The 13,882-nt window shown below is 32.2% G+C and overlaps 2 protein-coding genes across 3 annotated transcripts in view; one reads left to right on the plus strand and one right to left on the minus strand.

The window, feature by feature from the left end:
* Window positions 1–45: 45 nt before the first annotated feature.
* LOC135836210 (lipid scramblase CLPTM1L) lies at window positions 46–3,298 on the plus strand. Its single transcript, XM_065350884.1, has 11 exons — window positions 46–200; window positions 407–562; window positions 634–731; window positions 817–1,134; window positions 1,209–1,352; window positions 1,424–1,565; window positions 1,644–1,832; window positions 1,902–2,089; window positions 2,159–2,294; window positions 2,387–2,502; window positions 2,579–3,298. Exons 2-11 carry the CDS (start codon window positions 407–409, stop codon window positions 2,658–2,660), a joined length of 1,569 nt encoding a protein of 522 aa, XP_065206956.1. The 5' UTR covers window positions 46–200; the 3' UTR covers window positions 2,661–3,298.
* A 5,328-nt stretch (window positions 3,299–8,626) lies between these two features.
* LOC135836211 (alpha-protein kinase 1-like) overlaps window positions 8,627–13,882 on the minus strand; it is a 57,824-nt gene continuing 52,568 nt past the window's right edge. For both annotated transcript variants that reach the window (XM_065350886.1, XM_065350885.1), the window contains exon 8: window positions 8,627–11,897. In XM_065350886.1, the coding sequence (XP_065206958.1) occupies window positions 11,538–11,897 (360 nt within the window). In that variant the 3' untranslated portion in view covers window positions 8,627–11,537. The remainder of the gene's footprint in view (window positions 11,898–13,882) is intronic.

Consider the following 13,882-nt stretch of genomic DNA (forward strand, 5'->3'; position numbering starts at 1 on the left):
TTTAATTTTTTTTAAATTTAATTAATTTTTGCAAACGGTTCTTATGTTTTATTCTGTGCTCAAGTGTTTTGTTTATGGTTTCACAAAAAAAATAATAAACGAATTGATTGATTGATGATAACACGTTCATAAATTTTTTATGCAATTTTTTCTTCAGTTGAATGATTCTGCGGCGAAAGCAAAAACTGATGGAATAAAAGGTAATATTCGACATAATGATATTCTCAGTGTTCCTCTATTTAATAATATCAAACAGCCTTTTGTTTCATGTTTCATAGATAACTTTCTCATCTCTAATAATCGTGTTTTTTCATGTCGTTTTTTTCGGCAACAAACAAAAATCTTCAGTTGCCATCACATCACCAAAATAATTCAACTTGAATAAAATTAATTTTATATTTTACAGATGTACTTTCCATCATTCTCAGTGATATCAACATGTTCGGTGATAGTTTATCTATCTTACGTATTTTATTCATTTTGGACTCTGATTCAGCCACCGGAATGTAGAGAAGAAAAACTATGCATTTACTCGTATTTGAATCGTAATCCCAAATTTCAGGTAATAAGTTACATATTGTTAGTATTACCATCAGTATTCGTAATCCATATAAAACCGTAATATATTTTTAGCTCTCAATTTTCACATCAACTGCATGGAATCCTAGAGGAAATGAAGTTTCATTGTTGTACAGAAATCCGAATTTCGACTACATAAATCCATTGGAAAAGTACGAGTATATTTTTACATATTAATGTAATATCGTCATTTGTTGTATTGAGCCGGTCTGTATTGAAGTTTTATTCGACTTACAGGGATTTAAACTTGGATCTTCCATACAGAACTAGGAAAAATGGTACACTTTACGCTCATGTGTTCGTTTCCCCTCGACCTAAAACAGAATGGCATCAGTTACTCGAAGATTCGGAAACCGTTCATTTAACCATCTCGTTGACTAAATATTACATTCCGGATTCTGTAAAAGTTAAATTATTAGGAAACTCTTCGTTCGTTGATATGAGTACTGTAAAACCGGTCACTCATGTGAAGAAAATTCTTCCATTTTTAATGCTAACCGATCCGGTAACTTTCATTAGGACAGAACTACCAGGAGATATCTATAAATACATGAAGTAATTATTTTCAATTACGAAGTAAATTTTGTAAACTGTGTGTATTCTAGTATATTAATAATGGTGATTTTTAGGCTTAAGAACGCTAAGGAATATTTACCGGTCCTAGGTGAAAACTCTATGCTCGACAGGATCGAAAATTTAAAAGAATTGAATAGTAGTTCAACTAGTGCTGCAATTACGTTGAAATATGATCCGATAGGATATAGCAAATTAAGGTATAAATTAATTTTAAATTTTTTAAAATTTTATATCAGTCATAAAATAATGAGAAAGAGTTTTCTTGCAGGTTTATTTTGCATATGGATCTCGCATTCCAGTCTATGCTTAATTTGGGTTTCAAAGAAAAGGAATTGGATGATATAAAATCGCTTGCCTTGGATACTAATTTTTACCTGTTGATGATTACAGTAACTGTGTGCTTCGTGCATGTAAGTCGAGTCGAGGAAAAGAAATATATTTCTCATTGCTTACATTAATTATTGTTTGACTCAATATTTTGTTTTCAGCTAATATTCGACTTCTTGGCTTTCAAAAATGATATACATTTTTGGAAAACTAGGAAAAACATGGAAGGATTATCAGCTCGTACCATTATGTGGAGAGCTTTCAGTCAAGCTATTATATTTTTATTTTTAATGGAAGAAAATGCTTCGTTACTTGTTCTCGTTCCTGCATTTATTGGAGTACTCATCGAGGTATATTAGTGTTCCAATATCGTTAAATTTGAAATAAACGTCGATTAATTTAGCTATTTTATTATCTAGGTATGGAAAGTACACAAAATAATTCCAGTCGATTGGCGAAGATTGAAACTGAAACCGGTTTCGTTGACTAAAATTGAACAAGAAACTAAAAAATTCGATGCGCTGAGTATGAAATACCTGTCTTACATTTTGTATCCTTTATGCATCATCGGAGCTGTTTACTCATTGTTATACGATTCTCATCGAAGGTATTTATTCGCGTTTATTCGTATTTCGTTGACCTAAATTTTCATACTCATGTTGTGGAATATTTTTAGTTGGTATTCTTGGTTGATAAGAAACATGGTAAATGGAGTTTACGCATTTGGTTTCCTGTTCATGCTGCCGCAGTTATTCATTAATTATAAATTGAAGTCTGTAGCACACTTGCCGTGGAGAACTTTCATGTATAAGGTATAGTAGCTTGATCAACGTGTAATTTTTCCTTCAAAACATATTTTATTCCGAATGATTTTTGTGATTCATTATGAACAAAATTTTCACAGGCTTTCAATACGTTCATCGATGATTTATTCGCTTTCATTATTACTATGCCGACTGCCCATCGATTAGCTTGTTTCCGCGATGACATTGTTTTCCTCATTTATATGTATCAAAGATGGTAAGTATCCACATCGTAATGTGCTTATTTTAAAATCTTGAACATTTTTTCCTAATAAAATTATGTTTTGATTTAGGTTGTACCCGGTGGATAAATCTAGAGTTGATTCGGATACTTCTGTCACCGAAGAAACCGACGCAGTCAAGAAAACTCAATAAAAACCAACTGCATTCTCATTTTGTACATACCTGTATGTCGTCTCATAAATCCTAACTTCGGTTTTTTCGCTATTATTTATTCGTTGCTAGGAAGAACACTTGGGGAAATTTGTTCCTATTTATTTTGTACATACCTATAAGAGATTTTTTACAACGATGAGTCGTGATTAACGTACAAAGCAGATCGTAATTCGCAGATCTCGCATTTACATACTCATATTGTTACAATTGCGGTGCACTCGATATTCGTTAATCAATCGATTCTGATGATTGTTTCGTTCATTCCATTTTCGCATCACAATGTTCATTTCTTTTGCAATATTTTTCTACATTTATTTGGAATTCTGTAGGTTGTACGGCTGTGTAATAATATGAAATTATATTTTGGCTGTGTTATCGTATTATTTTAGATTTTTGTTTTTTAAAATGCCCAATTCTCAGATCAAAGATTATGTCCAATCGAAGGACCAATTTTTTGATAACTTGTCCAACTTTAGTGTAACGATGATTCGTATTTTTATGTGCGTAACTTATTTTATAGCCTCGAGTGCAATCTTGTTTGTGGTTAGAAAAATTAATCGCTGTGTAGATTTCAATGTTAATTGAATAAGAATTAAAGCTTGGTAATTTTGCGTTAATTTTTGTTATGTTGTTTCGAAATCGCTAGAAGAATGATGGAGAAGGCATCATTTGCCTATAGTTTGAAACATTCCAAGGATGTCGAACTTGAATAAATTCTTGGATAATTTGGTCGAAAAAATGATCTGATCTTCAATTTGACAAATCCATTAAGGATATCTTGATCATTCAGAAATGTGTTTGTCTGGCTGAAGATAATTTTTTCTGGAGCTAATCCTCCGGTGGTACTTTGACTCAGGATGAGTAATGAAAAGTACAGATTACTTTCGTAAAAAATGTATTTTGATAAAAACTTATACGTCTATAGGTACAAAAAAATGATAGATAGTTACTGGTACAGCTTGTAGTTTAGCTACTTAAATACACATAGACACGAATTGACAGTCTCAGACAAATAAAAAAGAACTTAAATTATTATGATACACCTGTAGGTTAGGTACCTAGATAGAATTTAATTAACAAATACAGCTTAAAATATGCTACAAATAGGTATCTGAACATTGATTATTATTCACAGCCTTACGCCTTACCTACTCGTATAACTTAGGTATTACCTACTTATATTTTAAGGGGACAAAAATACTAAGAACTTCATTAGCCCAACAGTCTTATCATTAATTGAATCTTAATACATATACTTAACTTTACTTATTATATTTTACAAAAAAAAAAAAAAAAAGAACACAAAAATTGAAAGTATGTAGATACAGTTTCAGTCAATTAATTAGCAAAAATTCTAACAGTTTTCACAACTGTTTTTGTACAGATTGGACATTTTTTTTGTTCTTTGCAATTTTCGCACAGACAAAAATGTCCACAGTTAGTAATCATGTACTGCCTTTCATTAAAGCAGTCAACTTGAGCACATCTATTTCCAATACACGAACGTTTTACCTTCTTGAGCACAGAAATTGCTGTTCTGCACACTGGACATTTTTTACGAACTCCTTCGAAATGAGTTTTACAATGTTCACACAAACAATAATGTCCACAATCGACGATTACATATTTACTGGCTTTGCCGCAAATCACACAGGTGCTTTCAACATCATCCACAACTGACTCCGTGTCATCAATGCTAGGATTATCACAATCAATAGGATTATATTTCTTTATGAGTTTTTCGGCGTAATTCCACATGATTTCTCGCTTCACCCGAATAATCTTATACTTTTGGCGTTTTTTAATCCCGGATTTAGTAGCCAGCTCAAATTGCTTTATTTCTCGTAAGAAATCTTCTTCATTAATTTCATCCTGATGTGATAGAATAGCGTAGATTAATTCATGAAACGTCCACGATTCAATTTCTTTAATGCCTACTCGTATTTCCGGTTCCGATGCATCCTGCAACTGCATGAAGATGTCAATCAACTGTTCTTTGAGTAGGTATTTTTTCTGATCGATTTGTTCTTTCAGATTGCGGATCTGAGTTTGCAGAAGCTTCCTATTATTTGGTTTGGAAGCAGTCTTGGACTCCTGTTGAAAACTATGCAGAAGTTGCATCATGTTTCTGGACGGGTATTCTTCGATGGAATTCAGTATGTTGGATGCCTGCTTGAAGCCATACTTCCGAACGAAGTGTTTGATACCCGTTCTATTCGAAACACGACGCGGTCTATTCGAGAAATAATTCAAACGTAAATATATTGGTTGGAAATAACGGAGCACAATTTTGATCTTGCGAATAATATCATTTTCGTGAAATTCTCTATCGAGAAGTAGAACGTCACATTGCAATTGAGAAGACATGTTGACTGGTCAAGAGCAAATTAAGAACTGAAGCAGTTCGGCTACTGATGCTCTATTTATAGTTTTTCAAACGTCCACAAACGGAACCTACAAGATTGAAGACACGTCAACAATTCACGCGCATGAAATCAACCAATCATCAAATCGCGTCTGTCTAGGTCAAGAGCAAATTAAGAACTGAATCAGATATGCTTCTGCTGATGCTGTATTTATAGTTTTTAAAGATCCATAAAGACACGGATGTCCCGGTCACGGAAGCTCGACAATCAATGATCCAAACGCATGAAATAAACCGATCATCACATCACATCTGCCCAGGACAAGAACAAATTAGCAACTGATGCTGTTCAGCTTCTGAGGTTCTATTTATAGATTTCCACTGATTATGTACAGAAGCTAGGATGAGGTCATCACAACGGAATTCAGGCTCCAGAGCAAGTTACCACTTGTCAGGCAAGTTAGAACTAGATTCTGTCTGTTAAACTGTCACAGCTAAAGTCAACCCTTCTTCACGATATGCGTGTTAGAACCGCGATGCGCATTCCGCATTCCGATATCCGATCAGCGGCAGGGTGCTTCTTAACAGTTTACTGGTACCCTAGCAACGGTGTATTCATGGTATTTTGGCCTTGATAGGCGACAGGCGTGATTTGCATGATGCTGTTGAACGCCTGTAGGGTAGAGGAAGCTGAGTAAAGGTATACTCAGCTAGAAAATTTCTAGGTGGCCGCGGGGATCGAACCTGGGTTCATTCGATTGTCAGGCGGTGGCTTAACACACTCGGCCATTGTACGCTCCCACTAACTAGCGCTGTACAGCTATCTCAAGTTGAAGATGCGCAGGATTAATCTGTATCTGTACCTCATGTACCTACCTGTGACATTCAAATCACATCACAGTAACTTGACAGTAGTTTGTTTTATGTATGAAACCGGTTTCTGCTGTATTTGTATCAGTTCAGTTATGAAAAGTTGAAAACTGATACATCTTTGAATCGATCCTACATGGCTGCAGATGATTTTTCAACTGCGAAAACTGTATGCTATGTGATGTTTGATTAATGATTATGATGCCAATGCCACTGCCAGAATGAATTCCCTACCAGACTGTGACACATGTTGAAACATTTTGAGGGCAATGGTTGTAAAATTAATTAATTACCAAACCAAAACGTTCAACTTCGAGTAAGTAACCAACTATGAAACCTGATGTGAGTGATGAGTAATGGTCTAACGGTTCTCCACTTGAGTGGCCATTTGACAAAATTATTGGGCTAGGCCGTAGGCAGGGAGGGGTTAGGGAAAAATTTTGAATTGGCCAAAATAGCATTATTGTGACACATCAATTATCAAAGCTAATCAAAGTACAGGTTTTTGATGGTGCTGATATATTACTTTTAAATACTTTAGTGCTGATTTCATTTTTGACAACATTTTTTTTATTGAGGTAAGGGGTGGGGGTAAATTTTGAAATTGGCCAATAGCATGTGACATATCAAAATATAGGTTTTTGATGGTACCGGTTTCATTTTTGATCAAAATTTTTTGATTGGGGTAAAGCGAGGGAAGGGGGGGTGAATTTTGAAATTGGCCAAAATAGCATGTGAAATATCAAAATACAGGTTTTAGATGGTGCTGATTTCATTTTTGACAATATTTTTTTGATTGGGGTAAGGGGTGGGGGGTGAATTTTGAAATTGGTCAAAATAGCATGTGACATATCAAAATACTGGTTTCATTTTTGACAATATTTCGTTTTTTTTTGATTGGGTTAAGGGGTGGCCAGGGGGGGGGGTAAATTTTTGAATTGGGCAAAATAACATGTAACATATCAAAATATGTTTTTTTGATGGTACTGAAAAAGTACAGACAACAGAGCACAGCTGATGGGGACTGAAGGTACATACATAAGTTGCTGAAAATTGTAAAAATGAAAAAAATACGGGTATGTACCTAGGTACATTGCACTGATGATTTGTGTTAGTACTTATATGTTTTCAATAAGTTTTAGTGATTTTTGCCCAATTGAATATTTTTTCGTTTTTGTGAAATATGCAACATGCAGCATTGCTGTATTTCAAGGAAATCACATACTTTTTTTGTCATCCCTGATTTCACTGATTAGTGGTTTTCTAAATTTTGCAGAACGAGATGTTCAAAGATGAATTTCTTTTCTTTCATTTTAGGTAGGTTAGGTACTCATGTCATTAAGTAGGAGGAGATTCTCAGGGTTCTATTTTTGTGGCGAGTTAGCAGCCCTCTTATTTTATTTAGACAGTGCTTATTTTGGATCTTGGTGATGGTCATCAAGTTGAAGATTTCAAAATTTTTATTTTTGTGGAAGGTTGGTAGCCTTGATTTTCGAAATTTTATGAATTCAACTTTGATTGTTTTCCACAAAATTTAAGGCACTGTAGCTTCACTCAGGTAAAATCGGTGGCCATCTTTTCGTCCATCTTTGGTGCAAAATGATGATTTCAGCCATAATCACAGCACAGTACAGCTGTTCGGCAAGTGACGTCACTGTGACGTTTCATAAAAATTCTATTGTTATTTTGCACCAAAGATGGCCGAAAAGATGGCCACCGATTTCACCTGAGTGAAGCTATAGTGCCTTAACAAAATGTTCAAAGATAAAATTTTACATTTCAGCAGCAGGTGCAGATTTTACGCATAGGCTACGTACATCAAGTTGAACATGTTTACGTTTGTATTAGTATTTTTGTGGGATGTGAGCAATGTGAGCATTCCTGATTTTTTTCGTGTTACATTAACATTACTTACCTACTTAAGAAAAGTTTGAGAGTTTGAAATATTTGAGGGGCTATTGTATTTTGTAATTTGAAATATCGTTTTTAATAAATATTGATTGATTGATTGAATTTTCATGTCCTTTCGCCTCCTTCAATTCAATTTCGGAGATTCCCAGTCCTAGGTGATTTAGTAAAAAAAAAAAAAATGAAAAATATTCACTATTCGAGATGTTATTTTATACTTACTTAGCCTACCAATTATTTTATTTAATAAATTTTTATTAAAGAATTTTAATTCAATTTTTCCTAAAGAATTAGGCTTAGGTATTGGTACGTTTCGGAACATAAATGTTTTATTCGCGATATCATTAAAATTCAAATCGGAATTTATGCAAACATCACTTTGAACACGTTTTGATCTCTTCTTCATGCACTATTGCACTTCTGGAAAATTTTACCAATATTTCATTACTTTCAGGTAATTTTCAAGATTTTAATATTGTTGTTTTTTAGTATACATAATTAAATCAGTCTATAACACGTTTTTATCAAATTTTACTAAAATTTCATTACTTTTCGATAATTTTCAGCGATTTTAATGTTTTTCAAGTGTTTTTCTTTTTACTTCAATATTTGGGACAAAATTCAATACCTAATACGGAAGGGTTTTTTATTTTAGAAGTGAAAATTACACATTTTCTGAGATTTAACCAAATTTTCCAAAACGACGAAATTCCTTGTTTTATACCAATTTTTCGGATACAGGCCACTCTGCTACGTATCCAAGTCTATTTAATCAAATCAAACCATAAAATAAAACTCTGGATTAAAATAAAAATCACTTTATTATACAAGTATACTTCATATTTTATAAGTACAGATTAACATATAAAATTAATAAAACATGACAACTTTTCACATGATGAATTGAATATCGCAAAAAAATGGCGCGACGAATTCGCCTGTGGGTTTTTCTACATTACAAATCAACCCATGCTCGTCGCACCATTCGCTTCACTAACATAAATTTTGATTTGATCACGTTTTACAAAGGAAAAAAACCGCTATGTTCGTCGTATAAAATAAAAATTATTGAAAAAACAAAATTTATATCAAATATGCATTGCCTTTACGTATCATTGTTGCTATACTGTTGGTTTGTAAAACACAAGTAACTCGACGGGTACCTAAAATTAATTTGATTTTATTGCTATTCACTACTTCACTAAAGAAAAAAAAATAAACATTTTGTTACGTAGCTTGGCGAGAGCTTATATAAAAAAAATGGTAAGGCGTACACGACGTGTTTTAAAATTATACATTATCTCCAAAAAAAATTTTTTTTGGACGAACACATTAAAAAGCATTATTTTCAAATCGATTCATGTTCAATGAAAATACCACCGTATTCGTAATGCCCTCGAGGTATAAACGAATTTTTTTGCTTTCGTAAAAAGTGCTTTAAAATACTGGTATTTCTAAAAAAAGCATTATTTACATAAAAATCTATCGTATTTACACTACGAAAAAAGAGAAAAAAGAAAGGCATGTTATAAATAAAAATTAATTTAGGAAAAAAAGAGAGAAGAAGAAAGAAAATTGAACTACGTATACTTAAAAAAAAAGAAAAGAAAGAAAATAAAAGAAAAAGTAAAACTACTTTGTACTGAGATCATATAACGTTATAAAAATTACAAAATATAACAAAAATAAAAACGAGATTACAAACATTTTAAAATGGAAAAAAAAACTCTACACTATAAAAACTAATCATGAGATTACATACGTCATTGTGTAAAATTTCGAGTCCGATTTGCTCGTTTCAATTATTCTTACATAGTTTCATATTATTTTCATACTCTCTCAGTAAACAAATCCGTCAACATGATGAAACAAAAGTACATTTTCATTGGTTAATTGTTCGATAGTGCTAAAACAATAATTGGTATCACTGTCAATTCGAACAATTACGGTAACATAGAATTGCAAACCTGTACCCTTGAAATGCCTTGCACAATTTGATGTGATTTTTTTTCCAGCGAATTACCTACAATTCCAATTTAAAATCACCCGATACATGTAATTTTAAAATGGAAAAGTTACAATACTGAGCCGATATTTGGATTAGGTGGAATTTCTCAAAATTCAGTCACGAAATGGGCCATTAAGATAAACTCGTCGTCGGTTTGAATAGCTATTTGAGTTTTTTTCATTTCGATTGTCTTTCGTAATAAAAGCTACTTAGGAAGGTGAAATAGATAAAAGTACAATTTTGAATTGACACAACGATACAGAAGATCTAGTCTGGTAGGTTCTCAATGTTTTAGATCTCCTTGGTTCAAGGTTACTTCTCTTTTTAACAAATTTTCAAAATTTATCATTTCAACTCGACTGATTGGAAAAAAATGCACTTCTCTGTTTATTTCTGCAAATGATTTTTTTTTTAATGAACTTTTATTCGAAAGTTCAACTTTTTTCAGAAAAAAATGAAATAAAATTATCACAGATGTTATTCTCGAGCTGCTGGAATTTAAAAACTTGCGAGGAAAATTTCAAATTTTTCGCTCGTCCAAGTTCTCAATGGATTTAGCTCGATAAAGAAGAGATGTTTGAGGAAAATACGATAAATTTCTTCAGATTCATAGGTATGCATAAGCTTGAGAAGATTTTAAGAGTCCATTAGGAAGGGGCGTTCTCTGGTTGGAAACTGATTTAAAAAATTTATCACAGGTTTTTGGAAGTACATACATTCGAGTGATCAAAATTACGTTTTTTGAGATGAACAGTTTTCATGATTCTACAAATTTTACATGATCTGACCTAGCTAAATACAAATTTGGGTAGATTCTTGATCGAAAAATAAGGAAACAGGGAAGAAATGAATCTCAGATGGCCGAATCAAAAAATATCGAAAAACCAAAAAATTGAAATCCAAGAACTGATTGAGTAGGTACTCAAATTTTCATCACTTTTTCATTTTCGATTTTTTAATTTAGGAAAGAAGGACAATATTTGAGATATTTCTGTAACATTTTTAAGCTTGTAATGACGAAAAACCAATCTTTTTAAGGAAAATGTAGTCCTAATTGATTTTTGACGTAATTTCGAAAATATTTCCATAAATCACACTAGTTTGATTTTTTTCATCCAAAGCTGGTCATTTTAATTTTTTTTGGCAACGTTAATTCAAGTTACAATTTTATCTTCTTGTTTTATTGACAAAAAAATTACCGTAATAGGAAGCTTAGGTAATATTTATCATCTATCGTCCAGTCAATTCAAAAAGACAACCACAACTCACTACTTCCCAATGCTTTTTTAAATCGGAAAACGGTAACGTGTCATGACATTACCAGAGTATTCAATTTAAATAGCGGAAAATTCAAACGAGTCGACGACGACGAGTATCACGATTCCATTCAACATACCAATTTATCAACAAAATTCGCCCATTGCAATAATTTTCCTACATTTCACCCTTGACGTCATTTAAATTCTCTAAAAACACTAATACCGTTCGCTGATCCGTGATTGCGAATTCGGGGTTAACGGGTTCGATCATCCAAAAAAAATATACAAAGAGAGAGAAAGAAAGAGAGCAATAACACGTACAATACCTATCGCACGAATATTCAAATGAAACTTTCGGGGGCTATACGTATGGCCAGTTTGCACGATAAATATGTACACCGGTCCACCGGTCGTTGATTACGATCACACATTCTCATTATTAGTTATTACATTAATCCGTTGATATTGAAATTCATTAGTTCGTTAGCGCCGAATTGCTGCTCGAGGAAATCCAAATTGAAATCTTCGATGACGGTGTTGGTGCTTAGACTGCTCATACTGTTGACGTTGGTGTTCTGCATGGCGGATGGAATCTCTTGACTTCGATGCGGATTGTGATGTAGGTTTGTCATGGTATTTGGCATATGAGACATGGTATTGGCTAATGGCATGTTGGCATTGGTTGGACGAGATTGCTGCTGCTGTTGCTGCTGAGCTTGAGGATTGTACGTTTGGTTGGCTAGTGCTGAGACGTTATTGGCAGCTGGGTTATTCATAGCATGCGACATTGGCAAATTGAGGGACATCTGGAATCAAATCAGAGAATAATTAAGTAACATTATCCACATTTATGTAAGCACAAGAGAAGGCGAACGAAGCAAAGTATTTCCCAAAAATATTGTAGGGAAAAACATTATAAAAATTTACATAAAAAGATCAGTCGGAAGAAAAGACAATTGGGTGCCACAAAAATCAAACAATTGAAATCACTAGCATAATAATTACACATTTAAAAAAAAGGTGAATAAACCTTTGTTAAAATGTGCGGAAATTGTTCAAATTGACATGAAGTGTTGCAAAAGTTCATAAATTAATAATTCAAAAATATTTTCAAAATCGAAAAATTGTTTTCAACACAAAAGAATTGTAGAAATGTTCGAAAAATACATCAGAATAATATTTTTAAAAACCTTGATTTTTTAAAACATGATTCAAGATCTATTCATTACAATATTCAAAATAAACGTAGTTAATTTGACAGGTCTTCATAAAAATTGACAAATTTATCAACATACATAAGTATTTAAATAATTTTTCCAATATTTTATCAACTTTTTCTTATTTTTCAGCACAATGCACAACTGAACAAGTTTAAGCTTTTCAAGAAAATAGATATATTTCGTCAACTTCTACATACGTTAATTTAATCAACTTTCAAGAAAATTTCAACATTTCTCCACACATTTCAACGATTCTGAGACAACCCCAACCCTCATCTTCCAATCCATTAGCCCCAACTGTCATCATCCTAAACGACCAATTCCCCCTAGTGCATTTTTCGCAAAAACTCAATTTCCAAATGCTGATTTCTTGCAATTGTAGTAACAAAACACAACTTGGGCAATTTTGACAAAAAAAAAGAGTTTTCCCCACAATTTTGATAAAAATGTGGGATTTTTTTTGCAATTTTGACAAACAAAAAGTAAGAAAGAAAAAATATATCTTTTTGGGATTTTGGCAAAAGAATACTAGATCTTCTGGAAATTTCATCAAAAAAAAAGTTTCTTGGCAATTTCGATTTAACAAAAACAAAACCGTTTTTTTTACTATTTAGACAAAACATGGGTCTTTTCTACAGTTTTTTACAAGAGAAGGATTTTCATAATTCTTGCAAAACAGTAAAATTTTTTGGTATGTAATTAAAAAAAATTTTTTTTTTTGCTATTCTGGACAAAAAAGAATACGACTTTTGTGACAAAAACAGCACAATTTTTAGGAAATTTTAATTTAAAAAGTTTTTTCTGCAAGATTGTCATAAAAACAAGGTTTTTTGGGAAATTATTCAGGCAAAAAATAGGCTTTTGACAATTCTGAAAAGAAAATGGGATTTTTCAAAATTTTGGATAATATTTGTAAAGTAAGACTATTAATTGGTAATTTTGATTTTAAAAAAAAATCTTCCTGGGGATTTTGACCAGAAAAATGGATTTTCTGCAACTTCGATAACAAAGAAACTTATTGGCAATTTTGACAAAAAAATAAAGTAAGATTATTTGGTCATTTTGATTTTAAAAAACAGATTCTTTTTGTATGTAAGTAGAAGAAAAAAAAATGAAAAGATTTTTGCGACGAAAATGGTAAATTTTCCTGGTAATTTTGATCAAAAAAAGGAGGGTTTCTGCGACTTTGGCAAAAAAGAAAAAAACTTGATGGCAATCTTGACCAAAAAAAGGCTTTTGACAATTATTCTGACAGGAAAAGTATTTTTCAAAATTTTGGATAAGAAAGTAGGTAAGATTATTTAGTAATTTTGATTTTTAAAAAAAAACAGATTTTTTTGTAAGTTTGAGAAAAAAAACAGAGCAGATTTTTGCAACAAAAATAGCAAATCATCCTGACAATATGTACCTACCTATTGATCAGAAAAAAAATTTTAAAACGAAACTTTTTGACAATTTTGTCAAAAAGCAGCTTTTTTGACAATTTTGACAACAAGCACTTTTTTTGTCATATTTTGATGAAAAATAGCATTTTTTTCGCAATTTTGACAAAAAATACCAACACTTAGGAA

Source organism: Planococcus citri, chromosome 2 (assembly GCF_950023065.1).
Source record: "Planococcus citri chromosome 2, ihPlaCitr1.1, whole genome shotgun sequence".
Lineage (NCBI taxonomy): Eukaryota > Metazoa > Arthropoda > Insecta > Hemiptera > Pseudococcidae > Planococcus > Planococcus citri.

Coding starts and splice junctions, on each gene's coding strand:
- LOC135836210 (XM_065350884.1), top strand. CDS start 407: ATGTACTTTCCATCATTCTCAGTGATATCAACATGTTCGGTGATAGTT. Junction 1,566..1,643: donor TAACTGTGTGCTTCGTGCAT/GTAAGTCGAGTC, acceptor TTTTGTTTTCAG/CTAATATTCGACTTCTTGGC. Junction 2,295..2,386: donor GGAGAACTTTCATGTATAAG/GTATAGTAGCTT, acceptor AAATTTTCACAG/GCTTTCAATACGTTCATCGA.